The sequence below is a fragment of the Mastigoproctus giganteus genome, chromosome 4 (assembly GCF_048544385.1).
Source record: "Mastigoproctus giganteus isolate SK-2022 chromosome 4, ASM4854438v1, whole genome shotgun sequence".
In the NCBI taxonomy this organism is placed as follows: Eukaryota; Metazoa; Arthropoda; class Arachnida; order Uropygi; family Thelyphonidae; genus Mastigoproctus; species Mastigoproctus giganteus.
Window position 1 is genome coordinate 137,987,084 of NC_143578.1, and position 22,235 is coordinate 138,009,318.

Below are 22,235 nucleotides of genomic sequence, written 5' to 3' on the forward strand. Positions count from 1 at the left end.
CTTGAAAAAAAGTATTGAGTGGTATGTGCTTCATTTGTTCCTTCATTTTGTAGAGCTACCTATAGTAATGAAGGGCATCGTCAACTTTTCTGCTTGTGTGGAGGCAATTTTCTTTGAAAATTTACTTTCAGGTGGGGGGGGGTGAGGAAGCAGCGTAAAGGAGGTCGACACTTGAAGCAGAAACTTTTTTCTTGTCAACATAACAGAATTCTTTAAGAGCAGTAATGCTGTCATTTGTCACCATCGGTAGCAACACTGATCTTATTAATCCTGTGTCCTTTGATTTGCTGACAAGTGTCATGCATAACTATTCAGGGCATTTTTGATGTAATGAAAATCCAGTGGATAACAAGGGTACTAATTTTTCAAATGAAAAAATTTATTAAGTGAATGTTTGTGAATTGAAAACATGGCATGCCTGTATCATAGTCATTTTACCAGTGTGGTGCAAATTTACTTATGTTGCTACTTGTGGTAGAGAATCTCACATTTGGATTAAGTAATTTTTAGATTATGATAGTGAAAAAGTTAAAACAAATTCTGTTTAGCTTTAAAATATACAACGCTGTTTAATTTTCATTGTAGCACTGATTTCATAATATAATTATCACATTTAAAGCTGCTCTGTTTCTTGTCTAGGAACCAAGGTGTTTGTTAGACTCTATGATGGGAAAAGATTATTACAAGATATTGGGCTTAAGCAGAAGTGCCTCAGATGAAGAAATTAAAAAAGCATATAGGAAATTAGCTCTTAAGTTTCATCCAGATAAAAATAAGTCCAAAGAAGCAGAAGAAAGATTTAAAGAAATTGCAGAGGCGTATGAAGTTCTCAGTGATAAAAAAAAGAGAGAAGTTTATGACCAGTATGGGGAAGAAGGTCTGAAGGGTAGTGTTCCAGGAAGTGGAAGTGGACCACAGTTCAGTTACAGTTTTCATGGTGATCCACGTGCCACATTTGCTCAGTTCTTTGGGACAGATAATCCATTTGAAACTTTTTTCCAGATGGGGGGAATCGGACCTCATGGCCCATCTTCAAATATTTTTTTTATGGATGATGAAATGGATGTTGATAACGATCCTTTTGTTTCTCATTTTGGTGGAAGGACAAACCCCTTTCGTTCTCAGAGCTTTACTGCCGGTAGTCCTAATATTGCGCGGGCAAAGCCAAAGCAGCAGGATCCACCAGTTGAATATGATTTATATGTTTCTCTAGAAGATATTCTGATAGGTTGCATTAAGAAAATGAAAATCAGTAGGAAAGTCTTAAATCCCGATGGAAAAAGCACAAGAAGAGAAGAGAAGGTTCTGAACATTACCATTAAGCCAGGGTGGAAAGCAGGAACCAAAATTACTTTTCAAAAAGAAGGAGATCAAGGGCCCAATACAATACCAGCAGACATTGTGTTTATTATCAGGGATAAACCACATCCTCTCTTCAAAAGAGAAGGTGCTGATATTAAATACACAGCTAAAATAACGCTCAGAGAGGTAAGATTGCCTTTTCCTAAATGTTTTTTTATTCTCTCTCCCTCTCTGTGTGCATGTATGCTATATGGCATTAGGTGCTAATGAGCTATAACTTTTTATTATGTCAACTAAAAAATGTTTACTTTTTTTATTATGTTCGCTAAAAACAAAACTTCCCTGATTCACGGGTACAATGGACCCTTGATTTATGACAGTTTAATTTATGCTGATTTGAATATCCGGCTATTTAAAAACATTTCTAGTAATTTCCTTAGTTTTTCCCAAAAATTATGGAAAATTGTATTCCGTGTTATTGCCACTAAAAAAAAAAGTCGCTATGCAGTGCTACTGGACGTGTATTTTTAGCAACACTGCATTTGGGGATACATATGCTTATTCTCTATACAATGTTGCTTGCTGTAGTGTAATGGTGAATTTATTTTAAAACTCGGTTTGTTGTGCCTTAGAATTTTTTTTATAAATTTGTTCTTTAAAATAAAAGTGGAACTGTCTGGTCGTAAGTCTGCAACTGCCAGTGAAAATGTGGCTAAAAGACCGTGCAGATCTATAACATTAGAAGAAAAGATGGAAGTTATTAATAGAATGGAGGGTGGGCAATCACGTCCTACTGTTTGTGGGGAGATACATGTTGCCCTGTCACTCTAACAACAACCACAAAAAATGCTGCTAAAATTAAAGACAGTGGAAACTGCAAGAAGGAAAATGCTACAACTCTTAGATACATGGTCCTGTGATTGGAAAAACGGAGCAGTTACTCTCATTATGGGTTGACGAATTAAATGAAAGAAACATTCCTCTCACACACAGTGTTATTTGCGATAAAGTGAAGAGTTTGTTTGATGAGATAAAAGAAAAGGAAAGCGGTGATGAAACTTTCATAGCAAGCAAAGGCTGGTTCGCTAATTTCCAGCAGTAAACTCAAATTTACAATATAAAATTGACTGATGAGGCTGCCAGTGCTGTTGAAGAAGCAGGAAGGGCATAACCTTAGCACTTCAAGTGACTCGTAGAGGAAGGTGACTATCCACTTGCCCTTATTTTCAATGTGGATGAGACTTCACTTTGTTGGAAGAAGATGCCTTCGAGAACTTTCATCTCCCATGAAGAGAAACATGCTCCTGTATTTAAACCTGCCAAGGACTATTTAATTCTTTTCCTTGGTGGAAATGCTTCATGAACTATAAAACTGAAGCCATTTCTCATCTATTACTCTGAAACACAGAGGGTGATGAATGAGATTTAAAGCAAATTTGCCAATAATATGAACTTCAAACAGAAGGGCTGGGGTGACACAAGATGGATTCACAAACTGGTATACAGATAATTTTTGTCCAAACTATATCTTTACTGTGATGAAAATAATTATCAAGGAAGGTGCAGCTGTTGTTAAACAATACCCCAGGGCACATCCACCAAACATTGGAGAGATAAGGAATGTAAAAGTACTGCCGGTAGTCTAATCTGCTACTAAATACCACCTCCATTTTTTATGACCAATGGACCACAGCATCATAGCAAATTTTAAAGTCTACTTTTTGATACTACTTTTAGCAGACATTCAGGGAGATGTTAATGAAAATGGACAACTGCAACATGTCTGTCAAAGAATATCGAAGGTTGTATATTAGCCTGATTCACATCAACTTGTATGAATGGAGCGTGGCCCAAGTGTTGTACTACATTAATTCACTGTATTTGAGGAAGTGCCACAGGTTGCAAGTGAAATTGTAATTTCTCAGGAGGTAGGGCTTGATAATATTGAGCTTGATGATGTGACTGAGTTCTTGGAGAGCCATTCTCAGCCACTTACAAATAAGGAATTAGAAGATTTGGCTGCACAATTGACCCAGTAACAGAACAAGAACAAGAAGAGCCTGTTTTACAATCTATAAAAATCCATGACGCAGGAAATTCTGGCTGGGATTGAGAGGTAGCTGCAGAGGTTGTTGTTATTATTATTATTATTATTATTATTATTATTATTATTATTATCAGCCATATGGTACAAGGAAACCTGAGGCTTATGCTGCACCAGCCAAAAAAAAAAAAAAAAACATTCTCGAGTTATCCTGTGAGAGAGAGAGAGAAGTAGAAAGGAATCACCAAGAAAGAGAAGAATGATGATATCCAGCTCAGACCCTGGGTTTGCCAAGCCCATACTCACCAGATGCAAATGTGATCCTGATTGTGAATGGAGCTCTTCAATTAGAAGAGGAATCAGTGCAGTGCAGTGTTGCAGCCTTACTACCAAGTTCTGTAGGAGTGGAAGCTTAAACAATGCAAACAACCCTCCTTTTTTATTTTAAAAAGAAATCTGAAGATCTGCCAACTGATCCAAAGACAGCACAAGACGATCCTGTCTACCTTGACAATCCTCAACCAGGGCCTTCCTCACATCAGTAATGTCTAATTACAGTAGAATGTAGGTTATCCAGAATAATTTGAAGGGCTGATCTTTCTTCTTTTTTTTTTTTTTTTAATTAACGGTATTTCAGTAAGCACTGGGTATAGTGATCACATTTGCAAATTGAATTTTGATTCTAATAAGCAAAAGATTGAGTTTACCACCCATTTATACAGACAAAAAGCCCAATAAACCGAAAACTGCAAATTTTTTTTTATTGTTTTATGGTTAACCTGGAGGACAAAGGCTGAGATGGATAGATGAAATTCATGAGTTTCTGGGTAGTAAATGGATGGTCAGTGCTCAAAACAGAAGGAACAGGAAAGTTGCTGGAGAGGCCTTCATCCTGCAGTGGATTGAAAATGGCTGATGATGATGTGATAGTTGTGACCTGTAGAATTCTATGTGACATTTCTGAAGGTCACATAGAATTTTTCTAAAGGTCAAAAAAATACCACAGAGACCACTAGTTTTCTCGGAAACCATCAGTGAATTTCATATTAGTTTAGCTCCAGATTTAGTAAGAATATTATTGGCACAAAACTGTGCAATTTATTATTTTTCTCAATTTTTTTACGGTAAAATGTGAAGGAAATGAAAACGTGTAGTTTTAACATTGCAACAAAAAACTGAAATTATTAATAGAATTAGAAAAGGTGAAAATTTAGGAAATCTCCAAAGAGCTTAATGTGGAGACTTCAACAATTTATGACATCAAGAAGATTTCCAATACTATAACAGAATTTATGTCAATTATGGATAGTGAAGGAGGATCTAGCAGGAAAAACTGTCGAAACCTGAAAATGTTGCTTTAGAGAGTGCACTTTATTTATGGGTTCTTCAGAAGCAAAATTTAGGTGAATCAAACACCTGTCAAATTCAGGTTAATGGTACAAGCAATCTACTTAATACTAGCCCTACTAATTTATCAATAACAATCCTGGAGGATTTTACCTGTGATTGCAATTAACTAGTTGGCAAAATTAGTTTTTCAACCAAGTAAAAGGAATATTCTGATTTGGGCTAACCTAACCCAAATTAACTTTCTTTGACATTCAAGGCCCACTACAGCTTTTAAAATTTAGAGCACAGTGTCTGGCCCAATGTTGTGAAAAAGCATTGGATTTTAATCGAAAATTAAGGTAATGAAGATTTTAAGGCAAGCATGGGTTGGCTGAAAAACTTTTTAACTTAGACACAGTATACGTGAACTAGATATTCAAGGTGAGAAACTTTCTGAAGATGAGTCGGCAGCGGTGTCCTTTAAAAGTAAGCTTGCTTCAGTTGTAGCAAATTACGAGAAAGAAAACATTTATAATGTTGATGAGACTGGCTTATTACAGAAAGCATTATCAAGAAAATCCCTAGCCACTAAAAGAGAAATGCCTGCACCAGGTTTTAAGATGAGAAAAAATAGAGTTACACTTGCTATATGTGCAAATGCTACTGGGATGCACAGATTGTCTGTGCCCGTTATCAGTAAGTCAAAAATTCTGAGAGCATTTAAAAATCTAATTTTCCTGTTTTGTATAAAAATCATAAAAATGCCTGGATGGATGTCTGTTTTCCGAGATTGGGTTATAATTTTTTTTTAATTTAATTAATCTTAATTATTTAATTTAATTGTAAGGTAAGATTAAGATTAAATAAATTTAATCTTACCTTACGATTAAATTAAATAATTAAATTAAATCAAATGTAAGGTAAGATTAAATAAATTTAATCTTGCCTTACGTTTGATTATCCGGAAGAGGTCTGACATCAGTTATTCCGGATAACTGACGCTCTACTGTATTTATATTTTATTACAGAATAAATGTGATTTAAGTGAATGTATATAATGTTTACGTTGAATTAAATATTAAAATTTTGTATTTAGTATATGAAAGCAAGTCTTAATTTTTGTACGCTTGGAATGCATACCATTGAAATACATTATAATTCTGGTTTCGTTTACGCCAATTTGATATATGCCAGCATCTCCAGGAACCCAGCTCCATGCAAACCAAGGGTTCCCTGTACTTGATTTCAGATACCCTCCTTGTTATTTTTCTTAGTTATGTAGCTTTTTACATTTCCCTCATCATTTTTCATCTAAATGGTATCATGTTTTTATTTTCAGTTAGATTTCCTGCAGATTGAGACTAATTGTTTAGTTGGCTTTGTGTGGCTGTCATTTGAGTATTGTCACCTGCATTTTTTGTAATTAGTTGAAATGCACAAACATCTCTTATCTGGTGCAATATAGCCTTTGTTATCCGTGTACCACTAAATTCAAAACCCCAGCAAACCAAATATCCCTCATACACCAGTACCCAATGTTTATGTTGGCAGAAGTGGGATATAATAGAGGATTGAGAGCAAAAGAACAGATGCAGCATAAGAAATTTCAAACTTTTATAATTGGGATAAACCCTAATAAGATATACATTTGGGGTGCAAGTTAGTTTTAAAAAAATCTTCATTGTACTTCCTCAATCTTTCCACTGGCTCTGTGGAATGAATTTTTTTTTTTTTTTTTTTGTGGGATTTTTTTAAAAAGATTTTAAAATAAAATTTATACCTAAATGCTTTTAAATATTAATTTTCTTATTTTCACCTGATATCCAACATTCTTCAGCAACATTCCCCTGGCATGGTGCCGTGAGGGTATTGTAGGGTCGTGGTACCTGCGTGTACTGGTGAACTTTACAATAAAGATCTTATCTTATTTATTCTCTTCATTAAGGAGCACAGTTTCCTACACAGTACACCTAGATATTATGGATTGTCATTGTGACATAAACAGTGTGAAAATAAAACTTGAGAGTGGAGTATGTTGTAGGCCAAATCATTCTGATGAGTATAATGAACAGTACAGACAAAAAATAGTGGGCCAGTTATAAGTAGCAGCCTGGAAAACAAGATGCAGGGGATTTCAGAGACTGCTGGGAGTCGTTGTGGTACAAGTAAACACATGGGCTGTGTTAGAGCAGCTAAGAATAGGAACAGGTGCATGTATACTTGCATGTACATCAATGCTAGGAGTTTAGTAAATAAATTTGATGAATTTGAGGTGTTGGTCAAAACATCAAATGCAGATATTATTGGGATATCAGAGACGTGGTGTCACACAGATATAAGGAATGAAGAAATGGAATTTGGGGAGCACAGTGTGTACAGGAAGGATAGGAAGGGAGGAGGCGTTATGCTATTAGTTAAGAAACACACAAAATACAAGAAGTACAGCCAGTCAACATGGCTGGACAGTGCAGTGTCAAGTCAGTTTGGTGTGACATAAACACTGGGAAATCAAAATTGAGAATATGGGTGTGGTATAGGCCCAATGGTTCTGATGAATATAATAAACAATTGTACAGGGAAATAGTGGACTAGTAAATCAGAGAGTCTTATAATGGGGGATTTTAATTCCCCAGATATTGACCGGAATTTGTAGGTTGTTCACTCACACGCTAACAAGACTTTTGTGGATTTATTGGATGATTGTTTTCTACAACAGCATGTTCAGGAGGCAACTAGAGGGAGTAATACTCTTGACCTGATTATCAGTAGTGATTCTTCATGCATTAAGAATCTGCAGATAAAGCAACCATTAGGTGGCAGTGATCACAGTGTACTGATGTGAGATTTACTTAGAGATATGACTACCATCAGGGGTAAAGGAAAGGGTTTTTGCTTTCGTAAAAATTACTACTTTGAGACAATTTTTAAATTCTATACAGTGGGATCAACTTATTGTTGATTCATTCAAGGAAGCATTCAAGGAATTAATCTTGGCAACTGCTAGGTTTTTCATACCAACTAAGAAATATTGTTCAAGGGTTAGGCCTAAATGAATGTCAGATTAACTAATGAGGCATGTGGCAGAGAAGAAAAATGCAAGTTGGTCTAATGTCAACAAATATCTTCTTTTGTCTTCTTAACCTCCAGCCCAAGTGCAGTACTAAGTACTATAGGTTCTAATACCTCTCTTGTTTGGGTCTTTTCAAAAGGGAAAAAAAAAAAAAAAAAAACACCACTGTTCAGACTCTTCCAGTCAGTATTGGTATCGCAGAGGTAGCAAGATAATACACTAGCTGATCTGGAAGCCTCCTAGAGAGTTACCAATAGTTTCACTCTGGTGGACTATCTAGTGTCTGGTCTGGGAATGCTGGTTTAGAGCTGTACTGTTGAAATGTAAGGTAGATTGGATTTTGCCGTGATGTCCATCATAACTTCAGAAGACATCAATTATACTGCGTCGAGGAAGAGTTGGCGGTTTGGGCTTGCTGGTGCTTCCTCTGGAGACTGAACATGGATTCAACTACTTCCAGGCTCCAGTAAGGCAAGTGGTGGTATTGCACTGGTCTACCACCTAGTATTTGGAACGGGGATTAATTGTGCCTAATCAGTATGGATTTCCTCCTGGAAGATCTTGCAAGGACGCCCTTGTTGACTTAATTTCTTCTGTTGAACACTCCAGTTTCAAGTATACTCTTGCTGTCTTTATTGACTTCGAGGGTGCTTTTGATTCCCTTTTGTTTGAAAGTGCCTTCGAATGTATACGTCATGCCGAATGTTCCTAGCAACTTTATCTTTTAATTAAGAATTATTTTTCTAACAGATTTATCACCGTCAGATCTAAGTATAGACAAATTTTGCATCAGGTCTTTCGAGGGTGTCCTCAAAGCTCTATTTTGAGACCACTTTTCTGGAACTTTGTTTTGCAAGGTTGAATTACCCGAACCTTTGACATTGTGAAGATCATCGCATATGCAGATGATTTGACAGTCCATGTTAGTGGCAATTTCCGCCTTAGATCTTCAATTGAAATATCTGCTGAGAAAGTTTTATCTGATCTTCAACAAAGGACAGTTGAAAATAAATTAAAAATTAGTCTTACCAAGACAAAAATTATGATTCTTGGCTCTAAATTGGATGTTCGTCGACCACCAAAAGTTAAAATAAACGATATACAAATATCTAGTAACGGAAATTAAATTTTTGGGAATAACTATTGACAGCAGGTTAAATTTTATCCCTCATTTATCCAATCTGTGAATTAAGATCAGAAATTTCACCATCACTCTTGGCAGAGTTCCTAGAACTGAGTGGGGTCTTAGGGTCCCATAATTGTACAGTCCGTACTCATAGGATACAGACTGTACAATTTCAATCAAAATTGATGTCAGTACAGCGTACAATGTTACTTTGCATTTTTAAGATTTGTCAAATGGTTTCAACACCTCCTTTGCAGGTTTTAGCTGGGACGTTACCACTTGATCTCTATGGAATTTTCAGAGGCTTATGTTATCGCCTGAAACGTCAGATTCCCACTCAGATCCTTGGAATTTCTATTAACACTGAAGTCAGTATTAAAGCTGAACAACAAAGAATTTGGCAAAAATTGATCAATTTGTGGCAGAGTAGGTGGGATAGCACAACACCGGGCAGTGTAACTCATAAGTTTTTTTTTTTTTCTTTTTCTCCTGAAGTTAACACTCTTATGGATAAAAAAGCTACATCTGGTTTAGTGTTGACTTGTTTACCTCCTATTTGTTATCAGGACATGGATAATTAAATCAGAAACTGTTTAAATTATTATTATTAGCCATATGGTGCAAGGAAGCCTGAAGCTTATGCTGCTCCAGCCAAAAAAAAAATTTCTGGATTACCGAGAGAGGTAGAGGTAGAAGGGAAGGGAAGGGAATCGCCAAGAAAGGGAAGAATGATGATATCCAGCTCAGGACGCTGGGTGTGCCAAGCCCATACTCACCAGATTCACGCTCCTGTTAAATTTTGTTCGTCTCTTACGGAACTCTGCCATTGCAGTGGTGTGGAAGATTGGTAGCATGTGTTGTACTCTTGTCCCTCATACAATGAATTTCGAATAACTCTGCAGAATGCAGTTCCAAAATTTTCATCAGGATTGGAACCAAATTTTGTATCTGATGCCACCAGTTACCATGCTGTTCAGGATGTTGCTAAGGCAGCCTTCAATAAAAGGCTTGCAATTCTTTCTGCAGTGACTGCACCTGTGAATATTTCATTGTACTTAATTATTTCTATGTATATAAACTTTAATTGCAGATGTAGCAATTAATGATATTTACATTAATTTTAAAAATTTAACAAGATTACTTACTTTGTTTACCTTGAAAACCTCAAAGTATCATTTGTTTACTTCAATATGTTCAGGTTAATTTTGTGTACAGTATTTAATTTTTCTATAGTTAAGATTTTCCCTCTGTTTTTTTATTTTTAACAATTTTTTTGCAAGAGTCTTTGGCTCGAACTTTGTCAGGCCCTTGGCATCCCTCTCTTCTGCTGCTGGCTGGTAGCCACTGGTCTACCTTCCCGTGGTTGTGGTGCATTTCCGAATGCCGATTCCGGGTAGCCAAACAGCCAGTTCATTTCTGGCCATTTCTACAGAATGTATCTTAAAAGTGAAACGAGGTGGAGATGAACTAATGTTCTAGGTGCCACCCTACACAAATACATACATACATACATACCATCTAGTATTGCTTGGTAGCACAGAGGGGGCTGCATGTGCCCTGTGTGGTGTGGGTGCACATCTCATCCCCTGGGCTTGTCATCTTTCAGGTATGACAAGCCCAGCTTATCATACCTGAAAGATTTTGCTAGTTAAAGAACAATCTCTATTGTAACTCAATCCAATCATCATAGTTATGGGTTGTCCAGATCTATATTCATCATTGGCTGTTCTACAGCCCTTTTTGAATTCATCAACTTACTTCTTGGTGGCACTATATGATATGGGCATTCATCATCTAATTTCTTTACTTTCATGTTGATTTGCTTCAGACAGTCATTTCAGAAAAAAAAAAAAAAAAAAAATTATTACTGCTTGGCTCTGTTTTATGAAGTTTTTGGTTTTAAACCTAAAGAAAGAACATTCAAGATAATACTTTAAAATTGACTTCATTATATGTAAGCTAATTTTAAATGTAAATTAGCTTACTGTTAACATATAAATTAGCTGAATAAGTTTGTGCAAAGTATCATTTTAGGTAAAATGGCATTGTTTTTGTTACATCTGCTAGTAGAGATAAGGATGTCATAATCCTATCATATTGTTAGACCACACTTGGAATACTGTGTTCAGTTATGGAGACTGCATCTAAAAAAAGACATTGATAAAGACAAAGACATTGACAGTAACTTGCCTGATGAGATTGGCAAAAGGATGTCCTTATGAGAAAAGACTTTGAATCTGTGGGGTGCACAGGTTGGAAACTAGGCACCTTAGAAGTGACTTGATTTGAAGTGTGTAAGGCCCTGAGAGGCAATATTAAAATGGATGAGAATGAAATTTTCAAGGTTATAAATGATTCTAGAACTAGGGTGTTATAAATTACTGGAATAAGTTGCCTACCCATGTAAACAACAAGGGGAGGAGGGAAATGCATAGGTTGTCTTTTCTTTTCTCTTATTATTTTATTTTATTATTTTAAATTTTTATTTATTTATTTTTCTGGCTGGTGCAGCATAAGCCTTGGGCTTCCTTGCACTAAATGGCCATTACTAATATTAATATACTGAGCATATATTTTTTGTCAGAAATGGAGGACTACATATTGCTGTCTTTCCTATGATTTCAATGGTTGACCCCTGAAGGTGACATTGAAGTTATGAGATATACAGCTATATGTACTTTCTTATTATTTTTTCATGTTTTCCATAGATCCACTCACAGTTTTTAGTCTGCATTCTGCATTCTGCAAATTTAGTCTGCAACCTTTATATATATATATACCATATTAGTTTATGGGGAAGATAATCATAAGAGACATACCCAGATAAATCTATGGGGGCACCTCCGTAGCCAGGTGGGAAGGAGCAGCAGTGCGTTGCACACGCTTCTTGATTAGACCGGGGTTCGAGCCCATCACCACCAAATACAGAGGATGCGGGAAGGTCAGGGAATGACCACTGCATATTCCCGGAGCAATATGGCCTTAGTTGCTAATGCTCCTAAAAACCAAATAACAACAACAACATAAATCTATGGAGAATGCATAAGTGAAGCATGCTACATATATGCAAAGGATAATATACAAAAACTTATCACTGTATACCTACAATCTTTGTGACTTCTTCCGGAGTCAACCACCCAAATTGAAAGGAAAAAAATAATGATAAGGGGTTCTCTGTTTCTGTAATGATCAACATGCCCTGGAAAATTCGGCCCTGGAAAGATTGTGCAAGGCTCAAGGGGTAGAATTTTTTTCAGCCTGGACTGTACTTGTTAACAGGAGAGATTGCTTCTACAGGGATGGGATACACTTAAATAGAAAGGGTGCAAGAATATTTGCTGATGCTATCGAGGCAGTGTTAGGTAGGTCAGAAAACTGCTAGCTTGGGGGAAGACAAAGACAAATAGATTAACAGTAGCCAGTGTCAGAGGTGATATGCAGGATATTTCATAGACTGCTCGAAGTCATTGCGGTACAAGTAAACACATGGGTTTTGTTAAGGTAGCTAAGAATAGAAACAGGTGCATGTATTCTTGCGTGTACACCAATGCTAGGAGTTTAGTAAATAAATTTGATGAATTTGAGGTTTTGCTCAAAACATCAAAGGCAGATATTGTTGGGATATCAGAGACATGGTGTCACACAGATATAAGGAATGCAGAACTGGAATTTGGGGAGTACAACGTCTACAGAAAGGATAGACAGGATAGGAAGGGAGGAGGGGTTATACTATTAGTTAAAAAACACAAAATCCAAGGAAGTGAAGCCAGTCGACATCGATGGACAGGGCAGTGTCGAGTCAGTTTGGTGTGACATAAGCATAGGTAAATCAAAATTGAGAGTAGGAGTGTGCTATAGGCCTAATGACTCTGATGAGTATAATAAGATACTGTACAGGGAAATAGAATGGGCCAGTACATCAGAGAGTGTTATAATGGCAGATTTTAATTTCCCAGATATTGCCTGGAATTTGTGGGTTGGTCACTCACACACTAGCAAGGCTGTTGTGGATTTATTGGATTATTGTTTTCTACACCAGCATGTTCGGGAGGCAACTAGAGGGAGTAATACTCTTGATATGATTATCAGTAGTGATTCTTCATGCATTAAGAATCTGCAGATAAAGGAACCACTAGGTGGCAGTGATCACAGTGTGTGTTGAAGTGGGATTTACTCAAGGAGGTAACTACCATCAGAGGTAAAGGGAAGGGTTTTTGCTTTCGTAAAGGCAACTATGATAGTCTCAGACAGTATTTAAATTCTATACAGTGGGACCAACTAATGATGTTACCAACAGCAAATTCAAAATGGGAAGCATTCAAGGAACTAATCTTGGAAGCTACCAGGCTTTACATACCAACCAAGAAATATTGTTCAAGGTTCAGGCCTAAATGGTTGTCAGATGAACTAATGAGACATGTGGCAGAGAAGAAAAATGCATGGGATACATACAAATTAATGGGTGACATGGAAGCCTATGATAGATATAAGTTGGTCTGTAACCAAGTCACAAAGGAGATTAGGCAGGCAAAGGAAGATTATGAGAAATCCTTGGCAAAGGATGCAAAGAAAAACAGAAAAGAGCTCTTTACCTATTTAAATTCAAGAAGGAAAGGAATGAATCAGATTGGTCCACTGGATGTTGATGGTTCAACAGTTGAGGATCCTGCTCAGGTGGCTAACAATCTAAACGAGTATTTTGCATCTACATTCACACATGAGGAGTTATTCAGGAAGGGGAATGTCGTAGGTGAAGTAAACATTGGCAGTGAGCTAGATGATTTTCTAATAACTGAGAGGAAAGTGGAGGAAAAATTGTTGGGGATAAACATAAAAAAGGCACCCGGGGTGGATGGGATCTATCCAGTTATATTAAAGGAGGCAGCAAAGGAAGTAAGCAAACCCCTAGCCATAATTATGAGAGCTTCTTTGGACTCAGGGGAGGTACCCATAGACTGGAGATGTGCAAATGTAACTCCAATTCACAAAGGAGGATCAAAGGCTGACACAAGTAATTATAGACCTGTTAGTTTAACTTCGGTTCCAGGAAAATTAATGGAGGCACTGGTTAAAGAAGCACTGCAGGATCATCTAGAGAATTCACTTATAGCTCAGACACAGCATGGTTTTGTTAAGGGCAGGTCTTGTCTGACCAATTTTATTGGATACTATGATGTAGTCACAAAAGAACTGGATGCAGGGAATAACTTTGATATTATATATTTGGATCTTAGAAAGGCTTTTGATACTGTTGCACATGGAAGACTGCTGCACAAATTGGAGCAGTGTGGCATTGGAGGCAAATTGCTGCTATGGATAAAGGGATGGTTGAGTGGCAGAAGACAGAGAGTGGTAATCAATGGACAGTGCTCAACGTGGACTAATGTTATTAGTGGAGTTCCTCAGGGTTCAGTGTTGAGTCCGTTGTTGTTTTCGGTGTTTATGAATGATATTGATGATGGTATATCAAGCTTAATGTCCAAGTTTGCAGACGATACAAAGGTTGGCAGGGGTGTTAAGGACACTACTGATGCTATGCTGCTGCAACAGGATCTGGAAAGGTTGAGCAGATGGGCTTAGAGGTAGCAAATGAAGTTTAACATTGACAAATGTAAAGTACTACATATGGGAAACAGTAACCCCAGATCAACGTATCAACTCTGTGGTACTACGCTGACAGTGGTAGAGAATGAAAAGGACCTGGGGATAATTGTGCAGGCAGATATGAAGTTCTCTGAGCAGTGCATACGAGCTGCAAGAGTAGCTCATGGTGTCTTGTCAATGATATACAGGAATTTTTCTAGCAGGGATAGGGATGTGATTATTCCCTTGTATAAGGCATTGGTCAGGCCACACCTTGAGTACTGTATACAGGTCTGGAGGCCTCATTTCAAGAAAGATGTAGAGCTGCTGGAACGAGTACAGAGAAGGGTAACAAGATTAGTGAATGGAACAAAGGGTTGCTCTTACAAAGAAAGGCTTAAATTTTGCAAATTACAGAGTCTGGAGACTAGGCATCGGCGAGGTGATCTGATAGAGGTGTATAAGGCTTTGAATGGCTTGACCATGTTCAGTGCCGATGGTATTCTTCATCTTGCTCAGAATGATCACCTGAGAGGGCATAAATTCAAATTGTGGAAGGACGGATGTCGGATAGATGTGCGGAAATTTGCCTTTAGCCAGCGGGCAGTTGGTTTGTGGAATAGACTTCATCACTTGTTGTTGAAGTTGATAGCCTAAACAAATTTAAGGCTCAGCTGGATAGGTATTTTGAACGAACGGAGGGGTGAAATGGGAGTAGTGGTTGTGCTTTTTTTTTTTTGGCTTATGCTGAATAAGCTTGCTTTCTTGCATCATATGCCTCTACTAATGCTAATGCACTTAGGCAAATCAAATAATTTCTATTATATTTTATATAAATCATAATTATGGAACCTCAAAATTTATTTTGCCTTAGTGCATATTGATCATTACAGAAACAGAGAACCTCTTATTGTTTTTTTCCTTTCAATTTGGGTAATTGATCCTGGAAGAAGCCATCCAGATTGTACGTATACAGTACAGTGTTCTCCCCAGAAAATTTTGCCAGCCGGGTGGGGAAGTGTAATACTTCGCAATATTATAAAATTTTTTGTTATTTATAAATGTGACTAGAGCGATCCATAGAAGAAATTTGTTGTATAATTTAACATTATAATCTCCCGTCACATTGACCTCGATCCCATACTGTGTTCGAATTAATATTGAACGAGAGCATACAGCGCAAGAATGATCGTGAGAATCGCTTGAATTTTAGGCAGGCAGTATGCTCTGGGGAGAACACTGCAGTGATAAGTTTTTGTGCATTATCTTTGGAAATATATGTAGCATGCTTCACTTATGCGTTCTCCATAGATTTATCTGAGTATGTCTCTTACGATTATCTTCCTCATAAACTAACAATATAGTATATATATACAGGGTGATTCACTACCAGTGCGACAAACTTGCAGGAGGTGAAGGGGGCACAAAGACGAATCGGAATCACATAGCATTGCAGGGTCCGAAGTGCCTTCGTCATGTGGTAGAGGACGTTGGATGGGAGGTCGCGTGAACAGCGATCCTGCTGGAAGTCAGCATTTGCGAACCGTTTCTGTTGAAGAAACCAAGTAGCAAAAGTCCTCTGGAGTGGATAATCCGCAGGCTCCAATGATTGGACGCATTGCAGATGGTATGAACTCATTTGGTTTGTTGACAGTGTCCTCCATTCAGTGGATTGGGAAATACCCAATCGTTGGCCTATTGCCCTAGTACTCGTACTTGGATTGCCTTCAGCAAGACGTAGGACATTCTCCTCATTGTCTGGCATCCTCCTCGTTCGCTCTCGATTCATGGTACCTCTCGTGAAACAACCAGTCTCACGTAACCTTCTGGGCACACGTACAAAAATCGTATAATGAGGAGCACGCCTTTTCGGGAAACATTCCTAGTACAAGCGCAGAGGGGCGTGCCCATTACAGTCCGCAGCTCCATACGTGAGGTGGACATGTGTATATGTAAGGGCGGCACCTAGAACGTTTGTTCAACTCCGCCTTGTGTCTCTGTGAAGAACAGTATCACTACAAATGGGCCAGATATGTGTGTGACGTACGTTTGTGTGTATTATGTGTGTGTTCTGTTGTTATGTTCTGGCCACTTGGCTACCCAGAAGCATCAGTCGCCTGGACAGATGATTCTGGGTACTCGTCCACACCACGGGAAGGTGGGCCAGTCCCAGAAAAACATGTACTGTCTCAAGAGAGACTCTGACCCACCTAGTGTTGCCAGAAGGTGGAACAGATTCCTCTGGGGGCCCATTCCAGAGGGAGGAGATAAAGACAGAAGAGCCCAAAAAAAAAAAAAAATAAATAAATAAATAAATAAAAAAAAAAAAAAAAACCACCCGTGGTGCAGTTAGGGGAAAAAAAAAAAAGAAAAAGAGTAAAATAATAATAATAAATTAATTAATAAAAAATATATATATTAAATAATAATGATAAAAAAACAATAATAAAAAATAAAGAAATAAGAAGAAGAAGAAAAAAGCAATTTAATTAAATTGGCTGCACTAGAGTGAGAACTCAAGGCAGAGCGCGTGAAAAAAAATTAATTAATAAAGATATATATATAATAAAAAAGGGAATAAAAAAAATAAAAAATAAAAATAGAAATAAAAATAATAAAATAAATAAATTGGCTGCACTACAGTGGAAACTCGAAGCAGAGCGCGTGAAAAAAATAAAAAATAATAAAAATAGATATAAAATAAGTAAATAAATTGGCTGCGCTAGAGTGGGATCTCAAGGCAGAGCGCGTGAAGAACAAATTAAATAAATAAGAAAAATAATAATTTAATAAGAATAAAGAAAAGAATAGTTTGATTTAGAAAATAAAGAAGAGAAAAATAAATAAAATAAAATAAATAAATAATTGAATGAAATGAAATGAAAATGAATGAATAAATAAACTGGCTGCACTAGAGTGGGAACTCCAGACAGCACGTGGAAAAGAAAAAAAAAATGAAGAAGATGGTGGCATGCGAATATAGAACTCTTTAAGTCACTGAAGAGGTATTGTTAGGTGCAGTAACAACTATGTAGCTCTGCTTCCTGCGCTTAAAGACTTCGGATGCATAGGATTGGAAAGCCTTTAGATTGTCAGGTGTTTGGAGTAGAGGCTCTGGTTGCTGTTCTGAGATACCTGGCACAGCTTGCAGCAGGGTCCTTCTTAAGTCATCGTACAACCTGCATTCGAAAAGATGTTTCCAATTCTCTGAACTGCCGCAGAAACAGCGATCTGTTGGTAGCAAACCCAGTTGATGTAACTTTTCGTTGAGGGACCCGTGTCCGGTAACCAAGTAGGAGGATTCCAAGGTGAGAGAAAGCCAGGTCTTTACCGTTTTCAGCGTTTCGGAATCACATAGCATTGCAGGGTCCGAAGTGCCTTCGTCATGTGGTAGAGGACGTTGAATGGGAGGTCGCGTGAACAGCGATCCTGCTGGAAGTCAGCATTTGCGAACCGTTTCTGTTGAAGAAACCAAGTAGCAAAAGTCCTCCGGAGTGGATAATCCGCAGGCTCCAATGATTGGACGCATTGCAGATGGTATGAACTCATTTGGTTTGTTGACAGTATCCTCCATTCAGTGGATTGGGAAATACCCAATCGTTGGCCTATTGCCCGAGTACTCGTACTCGGATTGCCTTCAGCAAGACGTAGGACATTCTCCTCATTGTCTGGCATCCTCCTCGTTCGCTCTCGATTCATGGTACCTCTCATGAAACAACCAGTCTCACGTAACCTTCTGTGCACACGTACAAAAATCGTATAATGAGGAGCACGCCTTTTCGGGAAACATTCCTAGTACAAGCGCAGAGGGGCGTGCCCATTACAGTCCGCAGCTCCATACGTGAGGTGCATGTCAGCCAGTTCAACATTTGAATACTCGTCCATCCTACTGCCTCGGGAACCAGTTCGCAAATGCTGACTTCCAGCGGGATCGCTGTTCATGCGACCTCCCATTCAACGTCTTCTTCTACCGCATGACGAAGGCATTTCGGACCCTGCAATGCTATGTGATTCCAATTCGCCTTTGTGCCCCCTACACCTCCTGCAAGTTTGTCGCACTGGTAGTGAATCACCCTGTGTGTGTGTGTGTGTGTGTGCGCGTGCGTGGATATGTACAGTCCATTCCGGTTATTTGGGACTCATCGGAACTAGTGCATTTTGGCCCGATTAAGCGGCTGCCCCAATTAACCGAAGTTTCACGTAAATAGTTAAAAATACAATTTACCTCCCCCCCCTCCCTTTTCTTTACAATTGGTTCACTGTACAATCAAATCACGTTACGACGAACTCAACATAGTAAAGTACCGTTCACTATATGATGTGCAGTAAGCGGCGGCCATTGTGATCACGTTTGTGAATTGAATTTTAATTCTATTAAACAGAGATTCTAATTAGTGAAAATAGGAGGAATATTATCCACAGGCTATAAAAGTAAAGATATATTAAGCACAAACTTTCCCTTTATTACCTTACCAATTAAAAAATTAAATGATACGTGAAAATCGGAAGAATATAATCGGAATAATTAATACGTACTGTAATATGTACATATGAACTAGTTGACATTTCTGTTCACTGACATTTGTGGGCGGGGAAGGTTAAAATTTAAAACAGTAAAAAGATATGCAATCAATAACAAAGAACACAGCACACACAAATTGCAAGTAACACAATACGTGCAAGTGAGAACGGAGTAATGAGTTACAAAGCTTTAAAAATAGGAATGAAGAGAAGATCTGAAAATTAATTTTTTTATAAGATTGAAGATTTCAAGGAAGTGTAATCACATTTCACCATAATAACTCACAGAATTCCAGCTGTCGGTATTATCACAAATTCAGTAAGATCGAGTTTACTGTACGTTTATGATATATTTCACTAACAGAAAAACCCAATAAACAGGTGACTGCTAATTGTTTTTATTGTTTTATGGTTGTGACCTCCAGAATTTCGACCGAACCACGTGGTACCATCGGAGACAATTGTAGGGTAATCTCTAGTGCTGCGGTCTCCTGTCCCAATTAAGCGAAGTAAACCCTGGCTATTTTCTCGATGGGTTTCTGTTTTTTTAAGATTTGCCCCAAATAAACAGCTGCCCCGATTAACCGGTGGCCCAAATAACCGGAATCCACTGTATTACATTATGGACATAGTGTATCTATTTCTACTGCAGTGGTATTAGCCCATAAATTCAGTATATTAATGATTATCAACCTACCATATTACTCATTTAATATATATATGTGTATTATTTATTTATTGTTTTATTATATTTTCTTTTTGCAATATGTTGAAATAATATTTCTTAATGAAATTCTCAAATCTCTGGGAGCATGTAAATTACAAGCAGGATTAAATTTTAAATTTTCTGACTCTGAGTATCATGTCGTTTTGACACAGACTGCTGTAGTATCATCAAATATTGTTAGTTTGAAAGGGCCACTAACTGTCACAATAGGGAATAACTATAGAGGGTCATATGATAGTGTCATCCGGGTGTAATGTGCCTAAGTGTTTGCCCTATACACACTTTTTGTAGTCAAAGTTGTAATTACAAAAACTAAATTCTTAGTTCTTTTAACAATTACTTTGACAATTTTAGTACTTGTAACTCTTATAATATAAGAATTATCAAGTGATACTTGAAACAAACTGTTCAGTTGGCCATTGGCGAGTTTGTTCAAGATTAGGCACAAATGACTGTTCATCTTGGTCATAAATACAATCTTCATGCAGGTTCTGAACAAAATGATGTTTCAGTGGTAATGAAAACAATTTCTGGGACACGTTTTTGATCAAAAACAGGCCTTCCTGTAATGCCTGGATAAAATGCACAAGGTCTCAACATGTTCTGCCTGTTGAGACCTTGTGCATTTTATTCATCTCCTCCAATTCATGGAGCCGATAGCATGTTATTATACCTTTATTGGGCACTTTTGGGTATATATGCTGTGGTTCCGAAGAAATTCTGTAAATTCCATTCTTTGACTTAATCCAGTTCGTTCATCATCAGACCAATTCAGGTAGTCATGGAACATTCTGCTGTTACTTGTAGTTCTCCTGTTAATTGCGGAAGCAGTTGGCCTATGATACAGCCATACACATCTAGTAGTAGTAATGGAGGCATGTGATGCAAGAAAGTAAGCATATGAGCTTATGTAGTACCAGTCCAAAAAAAAAAAAAAAAAAAAACAATTTCAAACATCCATTCCCTCTAAAAGTTTGTCCAGTTCCCCCTTGAATTTATTTAAGCTATCAACTTCCACAACAACAGATGAAAGATTGTTCCAGCAATTAATCACCTGCTGGCTAAAGGCAAATTTCCACACATCTATTCTACAATTGTCTTGCCCCCTCGGGTTCATAATCTGAGTAAGTGGAAGAATCCCATCAGAATTCAGCGTGCTAAACCCATTCAAGGCCATATATACTTCAATCAGATCACCTCTCCCTAGTCTCCAGCCACTGCAATTTGCAGAACTTAAGCCTTTCTTGGTAAGAGGATCCCTTCATTCCCCTCACCAATCTTGTTGCCCTACTCTGTACACGCTCAAGCAATGATACATCCTTCCTAAAATGAGACCTCCAGACCTGTATGCAGTACTCAAGACGTGGCCTGACCATTGCCTTATACAAAGGGATAATCGCCTTCTTTTCCCTACTAGCAAAATGTCCATGGCAATCTCCAGTTTTTAATATTGCTCAAGTTTTAGGCCTAAATGGATGTCAGATGAACTAATGAGACTCGTGGAAGAGAAGGAAAAATGCATGGGATGCATATAAATTATCAGGTGACACAGAAACCTGTGGCAGATATAAGCTAGTCTGTAATCAAGTCACAAAGGAGGTTAGGCAAGCAAAGGCAGATTATGAGATCTTTGGCAATGGATGCTAAGAAAAACAGCAAGGACTTCTTTACTTATATAAACTCCTTGAGTATCCATCTTGGCATGGATATTACATGGTGTTGCAGAGTGACCTTTGGTAACGCTACCCATTTATTGCACAATGTGCCCAGTAATGCTTGCATATTGTCAAGTGGATGGTTGTAAACATCTAATGTCCTTTTCCAGTAGGTCCCAAACATGCTCAATTGGGTTGAGATCAGATGGGTTTGATTGGCTATGGGAGGAGGACTGAAAATTCATTGTTCCATCAAACCAGTTAGCAACCTGCCAGGCCTTGCTGAATGGTACACTGTCTTGTTGATAGATGATGGAGTTGTCTGGATACACTGCCATTATTAATCTGGGTACTTGTTTGGTAACAGTAGAAAGGCAGGCATTCCCAATGAGTTGTTGATTAATGGTGATTAGAGGACCTGGAACTTCCCATGAAAACAGTCCCCCACCGAAGTTTAACAATTAGTAGTTAGACCCAGTTAAAATTTTAAACTGCATTGCATTAAATTGTACACATTTTGATTGCTCTGGAAATTTTCCACAGTTAATTAATTTTATAGTAAGAAACTATACATTTTCATATTTGTTCGTGAATTGTTGTTTTTTTTTTTTTTTTTTTTTTTAGTATTTAAAGATTATTTCATGGGGTTAGTTCTAGAGTTGCTTGTTATTTTAATTTATTGATAAAAGTATGTAATAAATGGGTTACCTCTTCTAGAAAATTACTTTAAAACTTATTTACAGATATCAGTTTTCTTTCCATTAGTTATATAATGAATTGTTGCTGAATTGTTAGGGCATGCCATATCATTTACTTTTTATTTTAAAAAATCAAAGCAGTGTAAATTATGTGCAGACACACCAAAACATTGCTTATTG

General features: G+C 37.5%; 1 protein-coding gene across 1 annotated transcript in view; it reads left to right on the plus strand.

Annotated features, from left to right (window-relative positions):
• LOC150087088 (dnaJ homolog subfamily B member 4-like) overlaps positions 1-22,235 on the plus strand; it is an 82,579-nt gene that overhangs the window by 60,067 nt on the left and 277 nt on the right. Inside the window, exon 2 of the mRNA XM_090372940.1 lies at positions 640-1,488. Coding sequence (XP_090229066.1) covers positions 664-1,488 — 825 coding nt within the window. The 5' untranslated portion in view covers positions 640-663. The remainder of the gene's footprint in view (positions 1-639; positions 1,489-22,235) is intronic.